The sequence below is a fragment of the Phalacrocorax carbo genome, chromosome Z, assembly GCF_963921805.1.
Source record: "Phalacrocorax carbo chromosome Z, bPhaCar2.1, whole genome shotgun sequence".
In the NCBI taxonomy this organism is placed as follows: Eukaryota; Metazoa; Chordata; class Aves; order Suliformes; family Phalacrocoracidae; genus Phalacrocorax; species Phalacrocorax carbo.
In genome coordinates this window covers 41,281,361-41,297,814 of record NC_087548.1, presented here as the reverse complement: position 1 = coordinate 41,297,814, position 16,454 = coordinate 41,281,361, and the positions used below count along the sequence as shown (strand labels likewise).

General features: G+C 34.8%; 1 protein-coding gene across 1 annotated transcript in view; it reads right to left on the bottom strand.

The window, feature by feature from the left end:
• VPS13A (vacuolar protein sorting 13 homolog A) overlaps nucleotides 1-16,454 on the bottom strand; it is a 110,835-nt gene that overhangs the window by 84,244 nt on the left and 10,137 nt on the right. The window contains exons 6-19 of the mRNA XM_064438677.1: nucleotides 15,767-15,876; nucleotides 15,377-15,436; nucleotides 14,171-14,230; nucleotides 13,859-13,939; nucleotides 13,392-13,449; nucleotides 11,215-11,342; nucleotides 10,885-10,991; nucleotides 10,014-10,185; nucleotides 9,588-9,650; nucleotides 6,000-6,135; nucleotides 5,205-5,299; nucleotides 4,260-4,402; nucleotides 2,777-2,978; nucleotides 2,578-2,692 (exon numbers count right to left, since the gene is read on the bottom strand). Coding sequence (XP_064294747.1) covers nucleotides 2,578-2,692; nucleotides 2,777-2,978; nucleotides 4,260-4,402; nucleotides 5,205-5,299; nucleotides 6,000-6,135; nucleotides 9,588-9,650; nucleotides 10,014-10,185; nucleotides 10,885-10,991; nucleotides 11,215-11,342; nucleotides 13,392-13,449; nucleotides 13,859-13,939; nucleotides 14,171-14,230; nucleotides 15,377-15,436; nucleotides 15,767-15,876 — 1,530 coding nt within the window. The remainder of the gene's footprint in view (nucleotides 1-2,577; nucleotides 2,693-2,776; nucleotides 2,979-4,259; nucleotides 4,403-5,204; nucleotides 5,300-5,999; nucleotides 6,136-9,587; nucleotides 9,651-10,013; nucleotides 10,186-10,884; nucleotides 10,992-11,214; nucleotides 11,343-13,391; nucleotides 13,450-13,858; nucleotides 13,940-14,170; nucleotides 14,231-15,376; nucleotides 15,437-15,766; nucleotides 15,877-16,454) is intronic.

Sequence of the window (16,454 nt, the reverse complement as noted above, 5' to 3'; positions counted from 1 at the left end):
AGATGCTCTTCAGATTTGTTCTGAACCAATAATTATAGGCAGTCTTTAAAGAAATGGCAAGTAGATGAAAAGATGATAGTGAAATTAATGGACAAGTAGAGACAGCAACACAACACATGCAAATCCAAAAAAGTTTCATACTGAGCAAAGATGAAATGAGAAGAAATGGAATGTGTACTGCAATTTGGCAATTGCTGAGTTAACCCACTGTGCTCTATAGATTCAGAAATTCAATTTTTCTACAAGTCCTTATTGGGAGTATTCAATTGTACTGGACAAACTGCTAGTGTTGTTACTACTGAGATACTGAAGATTACACTGGTTCTGCTGGCAAGCATCTCTACCCTGAGACGCTGAAGACCAGTAAATATAAGGTCTTACAAAAGTTCTGTTTAAAATCATGTGATTAGTTGGAAAATTCAGGCTGTCAGAACATTTGAGATAAAATTCTGGGTTTTTTTTTCTCATCTGAAGAGGAATGAATGGTCTTGCTTCAAGTTAGCACTGAAAACTGCCTTAGGATGCAGCCACAACCCATTAAATATTTACCAGGTACAACAAGCTGATGATCATAGAAGTAGAGATAAATTATGAAGATGACAACACGACACTGCAGCATATCCACATTGGTAAGCAAGCAATTAAAACTGTTCCTACACCATCAAAGGTTGCCCAGCCACAGGGGAGCTAGATTAATCAATTAAAAACTGGATGACAACCACATTTCAGGATTTGCAAGATAAAGTAACCTGGATTAATAAAAAGATTAGGATTTTTCTAGTTTTTCAATGCCTAGCGGTATTTGAATGATGTATAAAGTTCAAGAGAAGACTTTCTTTTTGCCTTCATTTGGGAAGAGAACGCAGTTGAGTCCATAGATTGAACTCCAGGAAACAAAGCTTTTGTAATGTCTTTTAGTGGTGCTGAAAATCATAACTATTTTGGTGTAGCAAGTTCCTTCACTTCTGCAGTTCACAGCTCCCCAGCTATCTTCTACTGCTTGAAAGAAAAGGATGGCAAGTCTGAACATATTAATTATACTGGTAAGATTCTTTTATTATTATTATTTATTCTACCTCTGAGATTAGCGTACTCCCCTGCAACACAATATTCTGTAGATTACCAGGGAAAGAAGATTTAATGTTTTAAGTCTCAGACAAAATTTTACAAGCAGTGCACAGAATTTCTTCAGAAATTTCCATCAGGCTTCTCATTTGTGAGTGGAACAAGCTTTTAGATTTCTATGGGGAACTCAGCATTCTTATGAAGGTAAGAGTCATTGGATATACCTCTAAAATAATGCTATGCTTAAATTATAATAGACACAGCATGATTTCTTATTTCCACAAAGAAATGAAGCCTCAGAACCAGAGTATTCAGTGATAGTAAGCAGAGAATGAAGCATACTGAACCTAAGCAATTTTTTTTAACAAATTAATCTCAGGAATTAACTGTGGTATCACTATATTCTATATGGCTGGATAAGATGGTGATAGAAAAGACAAGCAAGTCAATCCACCTAACTTCAACTGATTAATCTGATATTAGTCCTTGAATAAACAGTTCAAAGAAGAACTAATGAACAGAAATATAATTGATGCCTGATTTCATTCCTGATACTAGCTTGATAAAAGCAATCGACTAAATATACATTACGCTTGAGTCTACTGTAACTTCTCTCACTTATTGTCACTGAGTATTGAGATTTTTTTTTAAATGTACAATTTAAATGTTAATAGATTGCAACTTTAAATGAGGTTAAAAAAATTCATTGTTGGTTCTCCTCCCCATCTTAAAAATAATTTTTATATGGAGTCTCCCCTTAGCATCCTCTCCCATCCACAGTCAGAGACAGCACACTGCACTGGACACACCTCTGACCTTGAAAGTCTCAGACACTCTTAGTGGAACAGGTAATTACACAGAATTCAGTGTTAGTCTTAAAAGTATTTACCATTTTCATTCATGTGTCAAAATACAAGATACCTAGAAATAAAATCTAGGATGAAATGAAAACTAGAGGAATGCCTTTAATGCTGAATAACTGGAAGACAGATAAATACAGTATATATGACTTGATCTGAGTCACTCCAGATTAAATCAACATTGACTGAGGAATAAAGGAAGTGGAAAACACCCACAGAAAGGCAGATAGTGTCCTGAAAAGCAACAACTCCAGAAAGGATTTAGGGGTTTCATTAGGACCGATATCTCAGTATCAGCTTTTAAAGAGTATGAAACAAATTAAGACCATTAGATAGGCCGATGAGCAAAACAGAAAAGTTGGAAGTAACAAACTGTTTTTAACTCTGCATGGAGTACAACAGAATAAATACTACATCAGGGTGAGGAGCATATTTTACAAAGGAAGTTGAAGTTTAAAAATATACAGTCATGGAATTATCCAATGCCTATAACAAACGCTTTCTAAGGAGATTGAAGAATTCAGCTTATTTACTTGTTGTGTTAGAAAGCTATGACTTCGACCCATACACCTCCATATGAAAGATCAATAGTTTTGTATTCCTGTCATCTAAAATTTGTCTAAGTGCAACCAGAAGAGCATACAGCACTTGCCTGTTGACGTTTTTTCACGGAACTCCTCAAGCTTCATCAGAGTTGCCGATGTCAATTGCTCTAAATGTACATCTTTCGGAGGCCTGAAGAAATCCACCAAGCTATTTATTGTCATCTGTTAAAGGAAAAATAATACATGGCAAATTTACTATTAAGTAAGATTTTTCAAGATTTGTAACTTATTCAAATATTTACTTACTGCATCATATACTATTTCCAGTGGCTGTGATTCTATTCTAAGCCTCTGATCTGCTTTCTCATCCAAAGGATTAGTCTCAAACATTATGCTCAAGAGTGAGGTACTCTTGTCCGAATAGACTGTTCGAGAAGATAGGAGACAGGGTGTACACTTTTCTCGGGACATGCCTGTAACTTCAAGTGAGGTAATTTTTGTTTCAAATCTGTAAAGAAAGGTAAACAGCATGACAAGATTTAATATCCATCTGTCTAGGTACAATTAGATGGTAAGAGTATAAGGAATGAGCTGAAAGAAAAAAAAATCATAAAAAAAAACCCAAAACCCAAACAAAACAACAACAACATGTCTCTATCCTGATTTTCATTTAATTATTTTTTTTGTCCATTAGCCACCCTTGAGTAAATAAAAAAGAGGGTCCAAGTTATTCACTTCATACACATTTCATGAGGACAGGTGTCAGGGCAGGGAAGAGATATGCAAATGGGAATTCTGTATTATGAGCCCATGAATAAAAGATGGCAGTTTACACTAGGAAACAGAGATAGAGCAGAGAAGGAAGGGTTCCAGCACAGAGAAATGAAAGAAACACTACAAGAGGAGCAAAAGATTAACTTCCTCAGAATAATGAGGCTATATTTTTTAGGTGTTGGATTTTTTTTTTCAATACCCTGTCCACCTCTTTAACAGCTCTCAGTTGAAGATCTTTATCTCCCAATACTCAAAGGAAAACATTTCACAGTAAAAATATAACATTTCTTCCTTTTTTTCTCAGTATGATAGGATTATTAGGGCCATTTAGATGCAGAGGGTTCCAAACTGAAAAGCTGCAAGCAAAACTTAAAAAAAAACATGCATAAAACTCAGCAAGATCAATAGTATCTTAATATCATAAATATGTTATACTAATATGCCCCAAAGGAGAAGAGACAAGGTTTAGAACAGGAAAGCTACCCCACCACAGAATTTTTAAGTCATTATGTTTGAAATGAAAATATTTCATATCACTGCTTTTCATTACCTACTGTGATAGCACAAAACCGAGCCAAAATCATGTCTCAGCTTTCTTCTGCCAGTCTAAAAGCTCAGCTGAAAACTCAAAGAGTTTTCAGTCAAATGCCTACACTCAAATGCTTACAAGATCACCTTGCTCAGATTTAAGTTTTGAAAGGAGTTAAAAGTTACTTTTCAAAACAAGAAACAAATTAAGTAACTGGATTGATTGTATGTTATAATGATAAACTGAAAACAAAGGAGAAAAATCTGTATTGGCACAAAAAGTCTGAAGATGGAGAAAATTTAATCTGGAATGGAAACAGTATCCATGCATTTTGTCCATCAGGTGCAGGATCATTCTGCTCCCAAACTGCACAGGAGATGACAGTGAAAAATGGAAGTTAAACATCATAACAGAGCTTTACAATGCCTATTAGCTGTCACCAGCATTTTATGAGGAGCAAAAACACCACATTTTGAGAAAGTTTACCTTATTGCCTGTGCACCTGGTCGTTGGGTAAATACTGTACTCAAGCCAGTTAATGCAAATTCTATCAGCTCAGGAGTTTGCTTGTTTTCTCTTATTGATATAGACATGCTTAATAACTTCACAGAGAACTTCATGGCTTCATACTAGATATGCAGGAAAAAACAGCAGCGGATTATAAAATAGGTTAATATACATTTTTATACAGTTTATGAAGAGAAGAAAACCACAAATACTAGTTGGTACTATTTTTCTAGTGCTATAAATAGCTTGTATCATAGCTGGTGTAAAAGTCATTCTCAAATAGTCATTAAAAAGAGGCAGGGTTAGAGTAAGAGTACACTATGATTACAAACATATGGCTTTGATGTCTCCACCACATTTTGAGGTAAAGGGCCTCTGACATTGAGCTGGAGGGCTGTCCACTGTACCATGCATGATACCGCACATACAGACGACTTATCAGACTATTTCTGAATGGTTCAAAAATGCTGCTCTTCCTCACTACAGTCCTTCAATCACCCCCTTCCTTATAAAGTCACCTACTCTACCTCATCTGCTATCACTGATATTTAAGATTCCAGTGAATCACTTAGTGCAATTACTTTAAAAGTTTCTGAATACTGTAAGAGGATATATGAAGCATTTAATAACTTAAACAATACACTACTTATATGACTATTCTAGTTTAAGCAAGCAAAATTTCATTCTGAACTTTTTCAGAATATCCAAAGTAAGCTCTATAACCACTCTCCTGAAACTACATCTACAGATGCTCTATTCTGCACAAAGTCAGCATGCAGTAACTTAATTAGAAAGAGTCCAAACAGTATTCAAATATAAAGACAGAGCTTCAAGTAATTTTAGAAGTGATCTCCTATCATCTTTACTTTTTCATTAGTAGATAAAGATAGCAATTGTTTGATATCATAGTCAGTTACGACTTACCGATTTTGGAAGGGTTGGATCCACAGCTGTTTCACTATATCCAATTGCTGCATAAAGTTTAGCCTTCTCTTCAGGTGTCATCAGCTCTTCGAGACCTGCCACATTGCAAGAGTTTAACTAAACTCAGTATAGGTAAGTGAAAAAAACAAGTATTGTTCTACACTGACACGTGTCCGAGTGCTTAGTAGCCCTATAACGTACAGTAGGTACTGTCAACATCGTCTCAAATCAGTAAAACTAAAAACTCGGAGGTTTAAAGCCAAGTCTTGAGTCTCCTAAAGTATATTTTTAAATGCAGTTATACTTTCATTCTGACCTACACTATTTCCTAGCTTGCTAACCACCGAAGCAACCTTTTTGATTTACTTTCCATGTCCCACAACCTTTACTAAGTGCCTTGTACTGAAGTGAATCAAACTCTAATACATTGCATGAAACAGCCAAATTATAAAATGGATGGAAGTAAAATTGTTTACATTCCATTAACTGCTACTGGTTTCTAGCACTTTCTTCAAATCCCCATACACAATACACAATGCAGACAAATGCAAAAACTGTGGCAGGAGAATGTGCAAATTGAAGACAGTTCAGAAAGACCTACGGAAGGAATTGTAAGATACCTCTGTAACATGCAATTAACAACTTGATCAGCAAAAACAGGCTAAGAGAAAATGTAAACATCAAAAATCCGATAGCCCAAATATAAAAAAAATCCAAAGTTCCACTGGTAGGGATTTACTAATCCAATAAGTACGTTTTAATAATAGAAAAAAAAAAACCAATAAATTAACATACTTGAACCCTTTACTTCTTGTTTTTGTTCATCCTTTTTTTCACCCGACCAGCTCCATATCCAACTAAACCAGCCACCAGAATTTTCATCATCTTGTTTTACTCCTGGTCTGTAGATCTTTAATCCAGCCTTAGTTGCCTGAAATTTAAAAAATATTTTAAAAAATCATATTCTTCATGCTTTCTTCATTTTCCTAAGAGAAATATAGACCCAAGACATGCCCTAACATATCAAAACATCATTAGACAACCACTGAAAAGATGTTATTTCTTAGTTTTTCTTCTAATAACGTTTTCAAGTACACAGTGCAACACCAGACCAATTTTCCCTTGCATAAAATCAACCACCCTTAGGAACAAAAAGGACAAGCAAAACATAGCTGATTTTAAGTCAATAAATGTTTCTTACCTAACCAATTTTGTCTCTAGCTCTCACCATCAAAAAAAAAAAAAATCCCCAAGATTATGTAGTGCTCACCATTACAACAATGCACTCATAAGGAATCATTCAAAACACATATGTAAGCAATTAAATAGCACAGGCCAAATTTTAAATGATCCCTGTATTTTTCATTTCAAGAGAGATGTGCAAAGCAGTAATAAAAAAAAATTATTGCTCGTTTTAGAACATTTACTCTAAGGAATATATGAAGCTATTCCTGGACCTGATACATATAACTGTAACAGTAAGGAAGCCCTCCCTTCTTCCTATTCATTATTTCAACAACTAGGGGATGTCCTGTCTGATGTCAGTTATGATTCCAATACTGGGTCCTCACAGAAAGTACAAACTACATCCAGACTTGACCACTGAAAGTTTGGCATAAGGGACGGCAAACAACCATCAAGTGATCTAAGAGACAGAGGAGTCCTCAGCACTGTTGTGGACCACACAAACTGATTTTTTTTCTTCGTGACTAATATGATGCAAAAAGATATGAACACTTGCAGATAAGCCCTGGATTTAGAGATGCCCTAATGAATGTGATACCCAGAGTGAGAGAGACAGGGATCCCTTCTCAGCATGCAAAAAATCCCAAGATGTCTCTGCAACACAATTAGGGAAGACAGCTGGCTATAAATCAGAGCATTTTAGGGACTTGTCACATCTATCCACCTACAAGCCAATGGAAGGCAGGACTCACCACAAAAACATGAAGGCTTCTGAACTTATACTATCGATTGACCTCAGAGATATGATGCTGAATGTCAGCTAAACAAAAGGCCTCAACAGGTTTGAACAAAATCCTCTGAAGTTCTCTTTATAAAGGATACCAAGTCATCAAGCAGATGTTACAGAGCTAACAGTCCAAGAAAAGAATGGACAGGCCTTTAGAAAAAACAGCTGTTAAACCTCTGAGATTAGAGGTTTCTAGGACACCAAGGAGCTAGTGTTGAAGGACAACTGCCATAGAGAAGAAGAAGTGATGCTTAAAGCTATGATTCTCAACATGTCTGCGGCACCAGCTGGTGCCAGAGTCCAAGGTAAGAAAGGCTACAGACAGAAGGGAGGGGAACTGTAATTCTGCAAGGATGAAGAAAACATTTGTGCAGTATGGGAACTAAAGAAATTTCCTGAAGAAATTCTGTTGAGCTCTCCCCATCCCTCATTTACAATGGCTTAGTAAAAAAACACCCATAGTCCGTGGAAAGATTACTCAGCAAGGTAAACTGTTTTGACTAAAAGAACCAAAGAGTGTCATCCTGTATTCTGATTTAGGTGAACTGTCTATGAAGTCTTCTCTAGATTGAAAGCACAAAGTTTCTCAAGCTACCTGATACAGAGACTTGATACATGGCTCACTGAAGCTGATGTTTGGTACTTAGGGCACTTGTGATTAAGATTAAAAAGTGGCCCACAGTTTGTAATATAAAGTTCTTGCTGCAAAGTTCCCAGAAAATCAGATGGTACGGTGTTCACAAACACAAGTTCTGAGGAACTCAATTTCAAGGTCTAGAGAGAAGCAAGCCCTTGAAATTCAACCCTAAGGTATGTTTTTAGAAACCAAAAGAACTTACAAACAGTGGGATCCTTTATCTGACTTAACTTAGCTCACATCTAGAGGGTGCTCCTTTAAATTCCTAGCAGACTTAACACTGTCAGGATACCAAGCTAGCAGTAGATGTGCCTCTTAAAAGTCCTTTGAGACTTTTTTCAGCAGTATGACCTGGTAATAGCAAGACAGATGGGCTCTGACAGATAGATGGAGGTAGAACACAGAAACACTGTGACCTCATTTTCAATACTTGGAAATAAATTCAGAGAGTTAGCTAGCAGATCTTTCAAGACACTTTTTTAACACTTTTCAAATGCAAGGCTTAAAGCCCAAACAAATGAAAATTCATTTGCTTGCAACCTACTTTTAAGCACTACAGAAACCTATCTCAAAACTCAGGACTGCAAAGTGATCAGGAATGCAATATGACATAACCTCTTGCAAGCAGCATGGTCACACTGGAGAAAAGAAGAATAAAAGTAGCCAGGAAATTCTTTGATATCTCCCTCACCTTACAAAAAGTAGGAGGAACAAGATAAAACCAAAAGAAACTATATGGTACAAGACTAAAAGCTTGCCAAAATTTCCAATTCAGCCAAACAACTAAAAGGGAGGGACAGGAATGTGTGTTCTGGTTCTGTAAAAGTCTGCATAATGATCATACAAGCATTCAAACGTGGGTGTATATTGAGAAAACTAGAAGGAAAAAAAATCAAATTTATGGATTCCTCTTTAGAGTTTTAGTTTAGAAGCACCATATCTATCATTGCAGCAACTGCATTCATACCAAATATACTCCACCAAAAAAAAAAGAAAAAAAATCAGATTTCTTTCAAGCACTGCCATAAGAAATGATTGGCATTCATGAAGTTTAATTACCAATACATTATTTCAGATTCTGAACCTCATATTCTGCTTCCTTTTAGTCAAACTGACTATCAATAGAGACAGACTACTCCACAGATTTTAGAAAACCTGTACAGATTTCACTTCAGTCTCCTGAATGATGCTCAGACACTACATTGGAAACTAAGCCACACACTAACCTAGCAAAAAGAGGCTAACAAATTAAGGGTAACTACTCAAGTCACATTATCTTGCCTAACTGTGATTTTCTACTTATTTTGCATATGCATCTGCTGTGTTCCAAAAAACATTTGCAAATAATGACAAAAGGTCAATGTACTACACATACACATGGTGTTCAGCCTACATAATAGGGTATCAGGAAGGAAAGGAATAAAATAGCCTAGGCTGTTGGGGGCTGGGGGGAAGCCTGAAGCTTCAGGTATAATCACTTCCAACCTGACTTATCCTATCATCCTTTGACCCTATTTTCCACAGTAGATCTGCCTCACCAAAAGTGGAAAGAGATCTATCACAGATCAGTTATTCTGAAGAAGCAGTATAAAGAGCTATTTAATTTTTGCTTAATTACAACATGGGACTAGCTATGCCTTATAATAAGAAATGTGAAATATAAGAAAAATACTGTATGATACAAAATTCAATCACTAGAACTAAAATGCATCATCTTAAAATATCCACAACCTCATGTTTTAGTTATTCTTAGACTCATATGATGAAATTTTACCTCAACTTCAGCTTGTTGCCTCGCTAGAGTGATGTTAAAAATATCCAAGGCCTTTTCGAATTCCTAGAAAGGAGGTGAGAAATCATTTTTTGACAATTTCATTTCGTTAGATTTCAATGCTCAGTTTTACAGAAAATGACAGTAAACAACTCCTTCAGTGCAACTCAAGTTAATTTGCTCAAGCTGAAAACTTAAAATAAGTCTGGAAAAGTATCAGTAAGTTTTTCTACACTGTAGTTACTAATTTAAAAAATTATCTGATACATTTGTTCATACTACTCACAGAGAAAGGTACTGATGACGTTGCAAGCCTGGCCACTGAAAATTTCTTTTTACCTTAGTACTGACTTAGGAACATGTAAACATTTACGTTTAAGAAAACAGGAAGATGAACAATATTTAAGCCTTTGACGGAAGAGGGCTAACCTCCAATAATTTTAAGATTTCTTCATTAGGTTTTTTTGATGTTATCTTTGTTTTATACATCTCCTTATAGTTCTTCACTTGTTTCCTATGGTGCCGAATATGTTCCCACGACCACATTTGGAGCTTCGGTTGAACATTTACTTCAAGGATGCCATAAATAACATATTTCCACCTAAAAGCAAAGACAAATGAAGTACACTTCACATTTCTTTTGGTATATTGAAAAGACACCTAGTGCTATGCGATTCCCACTAAATGCAACTCCAATTGTGAAAAAGTGAAATCCCTTGTCTAATACCACACTTCTGCTCATTAGAGGAACCTAATAATATTTTTTTTTTCCACAAAGTTGACAGGTTGCTGTTTCCTAAAATTAGAAAGTAACCTTGTACAAAACATACACACACAGTGACACATACATTTGTGGTCGTGTGTGTGTGTGTGTTAATAATCAAAACATATTTGTATGGAATCTTCCAAAAAGAAATCAAATCTCTGTCATCTGTGTTGAAACGGTTTGCCTATTTTTAAGCAGTATCTATGTTCTTGTAATAGTACCTAATGTATAATGGGGTCTCCTTCGTTAAAACTGAGTTAGGATATTAAAATTTTATCAGACTTAAGTTTCTGATAATGGTCTTTAAGACAGCAAATGCAGGCTTTTCATTTATTGTCCCCTCGCCTTTGGTTTGAGGTCCTCAATGTTTTTTTTAGTATTCCTAGCTTAAAAAGAAAAAAAAAAAAAACAGAAACAGAAATTATTTTATTTCAGAAGGGAATGGGTTCTAACCTCCTTAAGTAAGAAACAATCCCTTGGTAATTATTTCAAATAGTAACTAACAAATTATTTTATAAGTCTGAGGTGGCCTACCATGTCTTGGCATTGTTGTGCAATGGAACATCAGGTCTGTACTTCCTATATGGCAGGTTTCGAGTCATCATATCAATAGACTCAAGAAGCTCCATAACACTGAAGTACTAAAAAACAAAAATCCAAACAAACAAAATTTCAAACTGAGTCTTTGTGAGAACAAAGTGAACCAAGCCTCTCTTTAAAAAGAAAATAATTTTCAAAGACAAACAAGACTAAGTAGTGAATCAATTCTCTGTGTTTCTTATAAAATTTCAGACTGCTTCTTACTATTCTTGCAAACTAACTTTTTCACCATATTACATATAACTTCAGAAAAATAGTTTATACCTGTGGCTTATTGAATTCAACGGTTATATCCTGTAAATTTACATCTAAATCCATTTTCGGTGATGAAAAGTCAACATCAGATCGAGGATTCATAAGGAGTTTGGCTTTAGCTGAAATTGGGCGGAACACTAAAAAACAGAAGTTGATATAAAAAGTGCAGTTAAATTATTTACGACTGCCATAAATGATTCATAATACTTATGATTTCAAGTTATGTCAGATTACTCATTTAAATATGCTAGACTTCAAAACATGAAGACTTCACCAACACAGCTTAAAATGTAATACAATCTATACTCAATTTCCAGTTTATACTGACAACATTTGTGAAACATTTTCACAAAATTTCCTGTACGCACTATTAGATGGCAGATGTTTCAATCAATAGTTTATATCTGCAACAAATCTATTTTTTTTACTATGATATAAGCCATTTAAGGTAGAAGATAGTACAAATATAGCACTTATTTCACTATAACAACTCTTATTCCCTAACTATATATTTTTTTATGTTACTGATGTTTCACACTGTTTGATGAATTATACTCACAACAGTGGGTAAAATGAAACTTTCCATATTTCTAAATCCAAGCCCAAGTAAACATGGAAAAAATTAGTATGGATCCTAGGTAAAACAAAGCATATCACATGAAAAATATTCCGAGCAGAAATGTTTTATCTGTTCCACAGTTTGGCAATATCAGGTATTCAATACAGGCCTTCAGAAGCCATGTTTAGTTCAATTTTTCCACCTGTTTCAGCAACTGTTCCAACAAGAAGTATTTGTCTATTACCTGAATTTGTGTAAAATGTAATCAAATTATTTTGATTTCAACAGAAATACTGATAGATCAACTACATACCAAATATTTCAAATTCACTGCAATGTTCATATAAAAGGAAACAGATACTTTTGTAAGATTAAAACATGTTTACACCAATTAATCTTTGTTGCATTTAAGCCCTGTATTTCTTGTGAAGCTTATTTTACTTTTATCTACACATTCTATGTGGTGGCATTGCTACTGATTTTCTCCCTGTATTTAGCTTCCTAAATTACATTTTTCATCCTTCCTATGTGTAAGTATGTTTGCATTTAGCTCAAATGACAGACTTTGTGCTCACTAACTTTCTATCAATGTCTCAATCTAAGGAGCTGCTCTAAAAGAGCCAAAATTTTCATTTACCACAGAAAATCATCATGATGTAGTTCTTCAAATATCTGTGTCTCTGATGGCACTGCTGAATTTTAAGAGTGTAAACCCTGAATCCTGCAATTTGGCATACAACTATTTTGAACTTCTACCTAAAGACTTAGACAGCTGACTATGTTTAAACTTATTTTCTTGTAAAAAGAGTCAAACCTAGCTACTGAAAAAGATAGATAAGAAACCAACAGAAATTACTAAACAGTTCTCTGGCAGTCAAATAAAGAGACACAAAAGGCTTTCTTTTTCAGGCAAAGACAGCAAGAAAAACCCATAAAAGTACAGTGCCCTTTTTAACCCTGCATAGAGTGAACTGAGGACTTCCTTGCTAGAGAACAAGCCACTTCAAAGGCCATTCTGCCTTGTAAACAGTTACTAAACAATCACACAGATGCACATGAGAAATAAAAACCATGTATTTTCCATACACTGAGAAGTAAATAGTCACCATGTTTGAGTAGAGCCAATGCAACTTTCAGACTAAAGTAAGCAACACTCAAAGCAATACAACTTACAATATGCCAAAACTACAAAAAAACCCAAAAGTTGATGTTTCAGAGTTGTGTGATTACTGTTTCCAACTCTAATGAAAAAAGACACACTTCACATAAGGCAGGTGACCTCAAAAACATTAACCTGTTCCGCAAACCAATCTGATCCACAAAACTATGATGCACATATTATTGCTTAACTTCTTAAAATAAGGAATTATTTATGGATGTGAACAATGAAGATTAATATATGACATTCCATTCGAAAAGTACATGGCTCAAGACTCATTCTAATCAAAGCCATTTAAGGCCACAGATATGGTACAGTCTTCACTGTCAGAGGGACAGTTACTCCTACAAAAGAACGGAACTGCACTCCTTACTAAGATTTTTGAGTAACAGCTGAAGTAGCAACCTCTGAGAGGCATTAAAAATAAGAATACATGCATATAATAAATAGAAATGAAATACCACTTACCAAAATCATAACCTTCTGGAATCACATTGTGGCTGGCAACTCCCTGTTTTAAGTTAACCTACATACACAATGGAGTTAAAAATAAGTTGCATTTTTATTTCATGATAGAGTTTTAAAATTTAAAACGTTAGCATTATAGTACAAGTTTCAGATTATCCAATCCCTCTGCTACGCAACTCAAAATATTCACCTATGTTTTAAACAGAATAATACTTCTATTTTTAGCTAACCGCTGAACAGTAAGATGAAAATATATTGGGTATAATTTTGTAACTGGTGAAGGACTTTTTTTAAGCTTCCTCAGATAGGCGTTGTACTTGCATCACAAAAACATTTACCATTTTTCTTTAAAAAGCTATTAGTAACAGGACTTTGACATAAATGGAAGGCGAACTGAAGGTGAAGCATGTTCTATGCTTCACAGTATGAACTAGAATACTAGATACATTATCTCATGCTTTACTTACCAACGATTCATCACAACCTCCACGGTAGAACATCTCCGATTTCACATTCCAGTAAGCAAAAAGGTTATCCAGTCGTACAAGCTGAAAATACAACAGAACAGGTGTATTAATGCCTACAAATTTTAGATTAATAATTTGGATTTCACAAAGTCTGGATGAATTAAAATATTCAGAATATTCCTTGCAGACTATGCATCCCTTTCTTGTAGAGCCTATACGGTTACATGTTTCTTGACCTCACTTTCTGTGGAAGGAACTCTATTTCAGCTTGTTTTATTAACAATTCTTTCTAGCATACAGTTTATACTGTACCTTGTAGAACAACTTGGCAGTTTCATCATGTAAACATGGATTCCAATTCTTATCTGAGGTCTGAAATGAGGATTAAAGGAAGTTATTCCAACATCTATAATACATCATTATTTTATCATCATTGAAACAAACCAGTTAAAAAAAACAACAGAGAGGAACATCATCTTAATCAAACCCCACTAAAAAATAATGGGATGCCATCTTCTAATTTGAAGATGATTAAGCCATTATTTTAAATGGAAACTTGATAAGGCTACTTCCCCCCCCAAAAATACACACACTGGCAGGCTGCACACAGAACAAAAAGATTCTTTAAAATTCTGTTTTCAGCATTGCAAACTGTTTTCCTTTACACCAATATTATTTTAGGCAGGCTCTTTGGAAATAGATAAACATGGGACTAGAATTCTGTATTTCTGGAAGTAGCATTTTAGTTTGAGCCCAACAGAAACGCTATACGCTATTATATTTTTTTCAAGGCTAATAAGCATTTCAAGAGTGAAGCTTAAGAACACCAAAGCTTTTGTTCACTATACAAAATTATTTAGGGGAAAGGGCTGGCGAAAACCTTTCAACAGCAAACAGGCATTCATAAGGCAACTTTTAATTCAAGAAAGTAAATGTTACTTAGTCATATTTTCTTTAGGATTATCAGTTACACAGCAAAAGTTATTTCACCAGGGCAACTCAGCAGAATGATAATATTGCTGCTACTAGCTAGTCTTCCAGATTGGGGGGGGAGTATACTGTCTATGACAACTACTATTTGCACTTTAAACTGGAGCTTGCAGATCAAAGAACTGAGCTCCAGTTTGAAACAACACACAAACCTCTTTTTTTCTCTCCCCAATATGAAGAGGTAACTCCCTTTCTCAGGGCGCACGGCAGTTTCAGTAAAATATTCATAGATTCTGAATAGCCCAAATCCAGCAAAGTCTGGTACTTGGCAACCACAGAGTGCAGCAGGCAGAAGGTTAAGAATTTCCTTCCAAAGGTCTGTTTTAATGCTAGCACTTTATCTTTAATGGCACCCCTGCCACAATAATTACGCTGGATTTGATAAAACAAGTAGTTATCACTGTGCATTGCTGATGATTATAGGTATACATTCATTAGACACTATGTTACCAGACAGCACAATAATACACAAAAACATATTTTAATCTATCAGTATACATCAAAACGTTTTTTAGATGAAAAAATTACCTGCAAACTGAGATTCTGAAGTGAAATCCCAAATGACAAGGGGTTATTCCGATTCGTGATCTAATAAAGCCGGGGAAAAATACCAAAAAAGGATTACCTTACACTCTGAATTTAGATTTGGAAGTAAACTGCCTACAATAAAAAAATATATATGTTGCAAAGATCTGGCAACTGTATCTTCTTTGTACCCGACTATACATGTATAAATATCTTTATGCTTTGGTACAAGCTTTTTATCAGTTTTAATTTTTTTTTAGACTATGAAATTACAACAACTTTACTAGGATTCTCTCAATGTGGAAAGCAACCAGGAGAAAAGAAATCATAGAGGTTCCTAATTCCATGTTACAGTGTGCAACCCCTTATGCTGAGATATACAAAAGTACTTACATCATCTTCATAGCGAATATGGATGTTGGAAATTTTCACCTGAAGATTTTTGATCACCTGAGTGACTAATTTTTCTACAAAAGTGTCTTGTTTTTCTTCTTTTACTTTATCTAAGTTAAAGAAAAAATAATATTTTGTCTGCATTGAAGTATTTTAAAACTACACTAGAGAAAATAACATAATAAAGTTTTATGACAGATATTTAAATTTTACATTATACTACACTCTAGTTGTATAAAAACATGTCCTTCCAGTATAGTCTATAACATTTATATCCTCAGACTAGATGGTTTCAGAAGAACCACGTTATTCAAAAGTATGACTTGTATCCATTGATACTCAAGGTGGCCAATACATATTTCTTGAAAGCACCAAAAGTTGAATTCAAGATGGTAAGACTTAACATGTGTCAAAGAACAAATTAGACAGAATCTTGAAAAGGTATAAACAAAAAAACTGTTTGCTACTGGAAACAAAGTTAAATTGTTTCTTATGAAAGAAGAGGAAAGAAAATGTCAGGCAACAGATGACACAAGCAAGCAATATCTCAAAAGCCTTAATTTATATCAGATCACATCAATGCTTGAACGTTTTTATTTTCAGGATGCTTCTTCCGCAACACTGATGGCAGCTACACCTAAAAATCTGTAACTAATAGGTTTTTAAGTATCAAGAGAAAAACAGGATT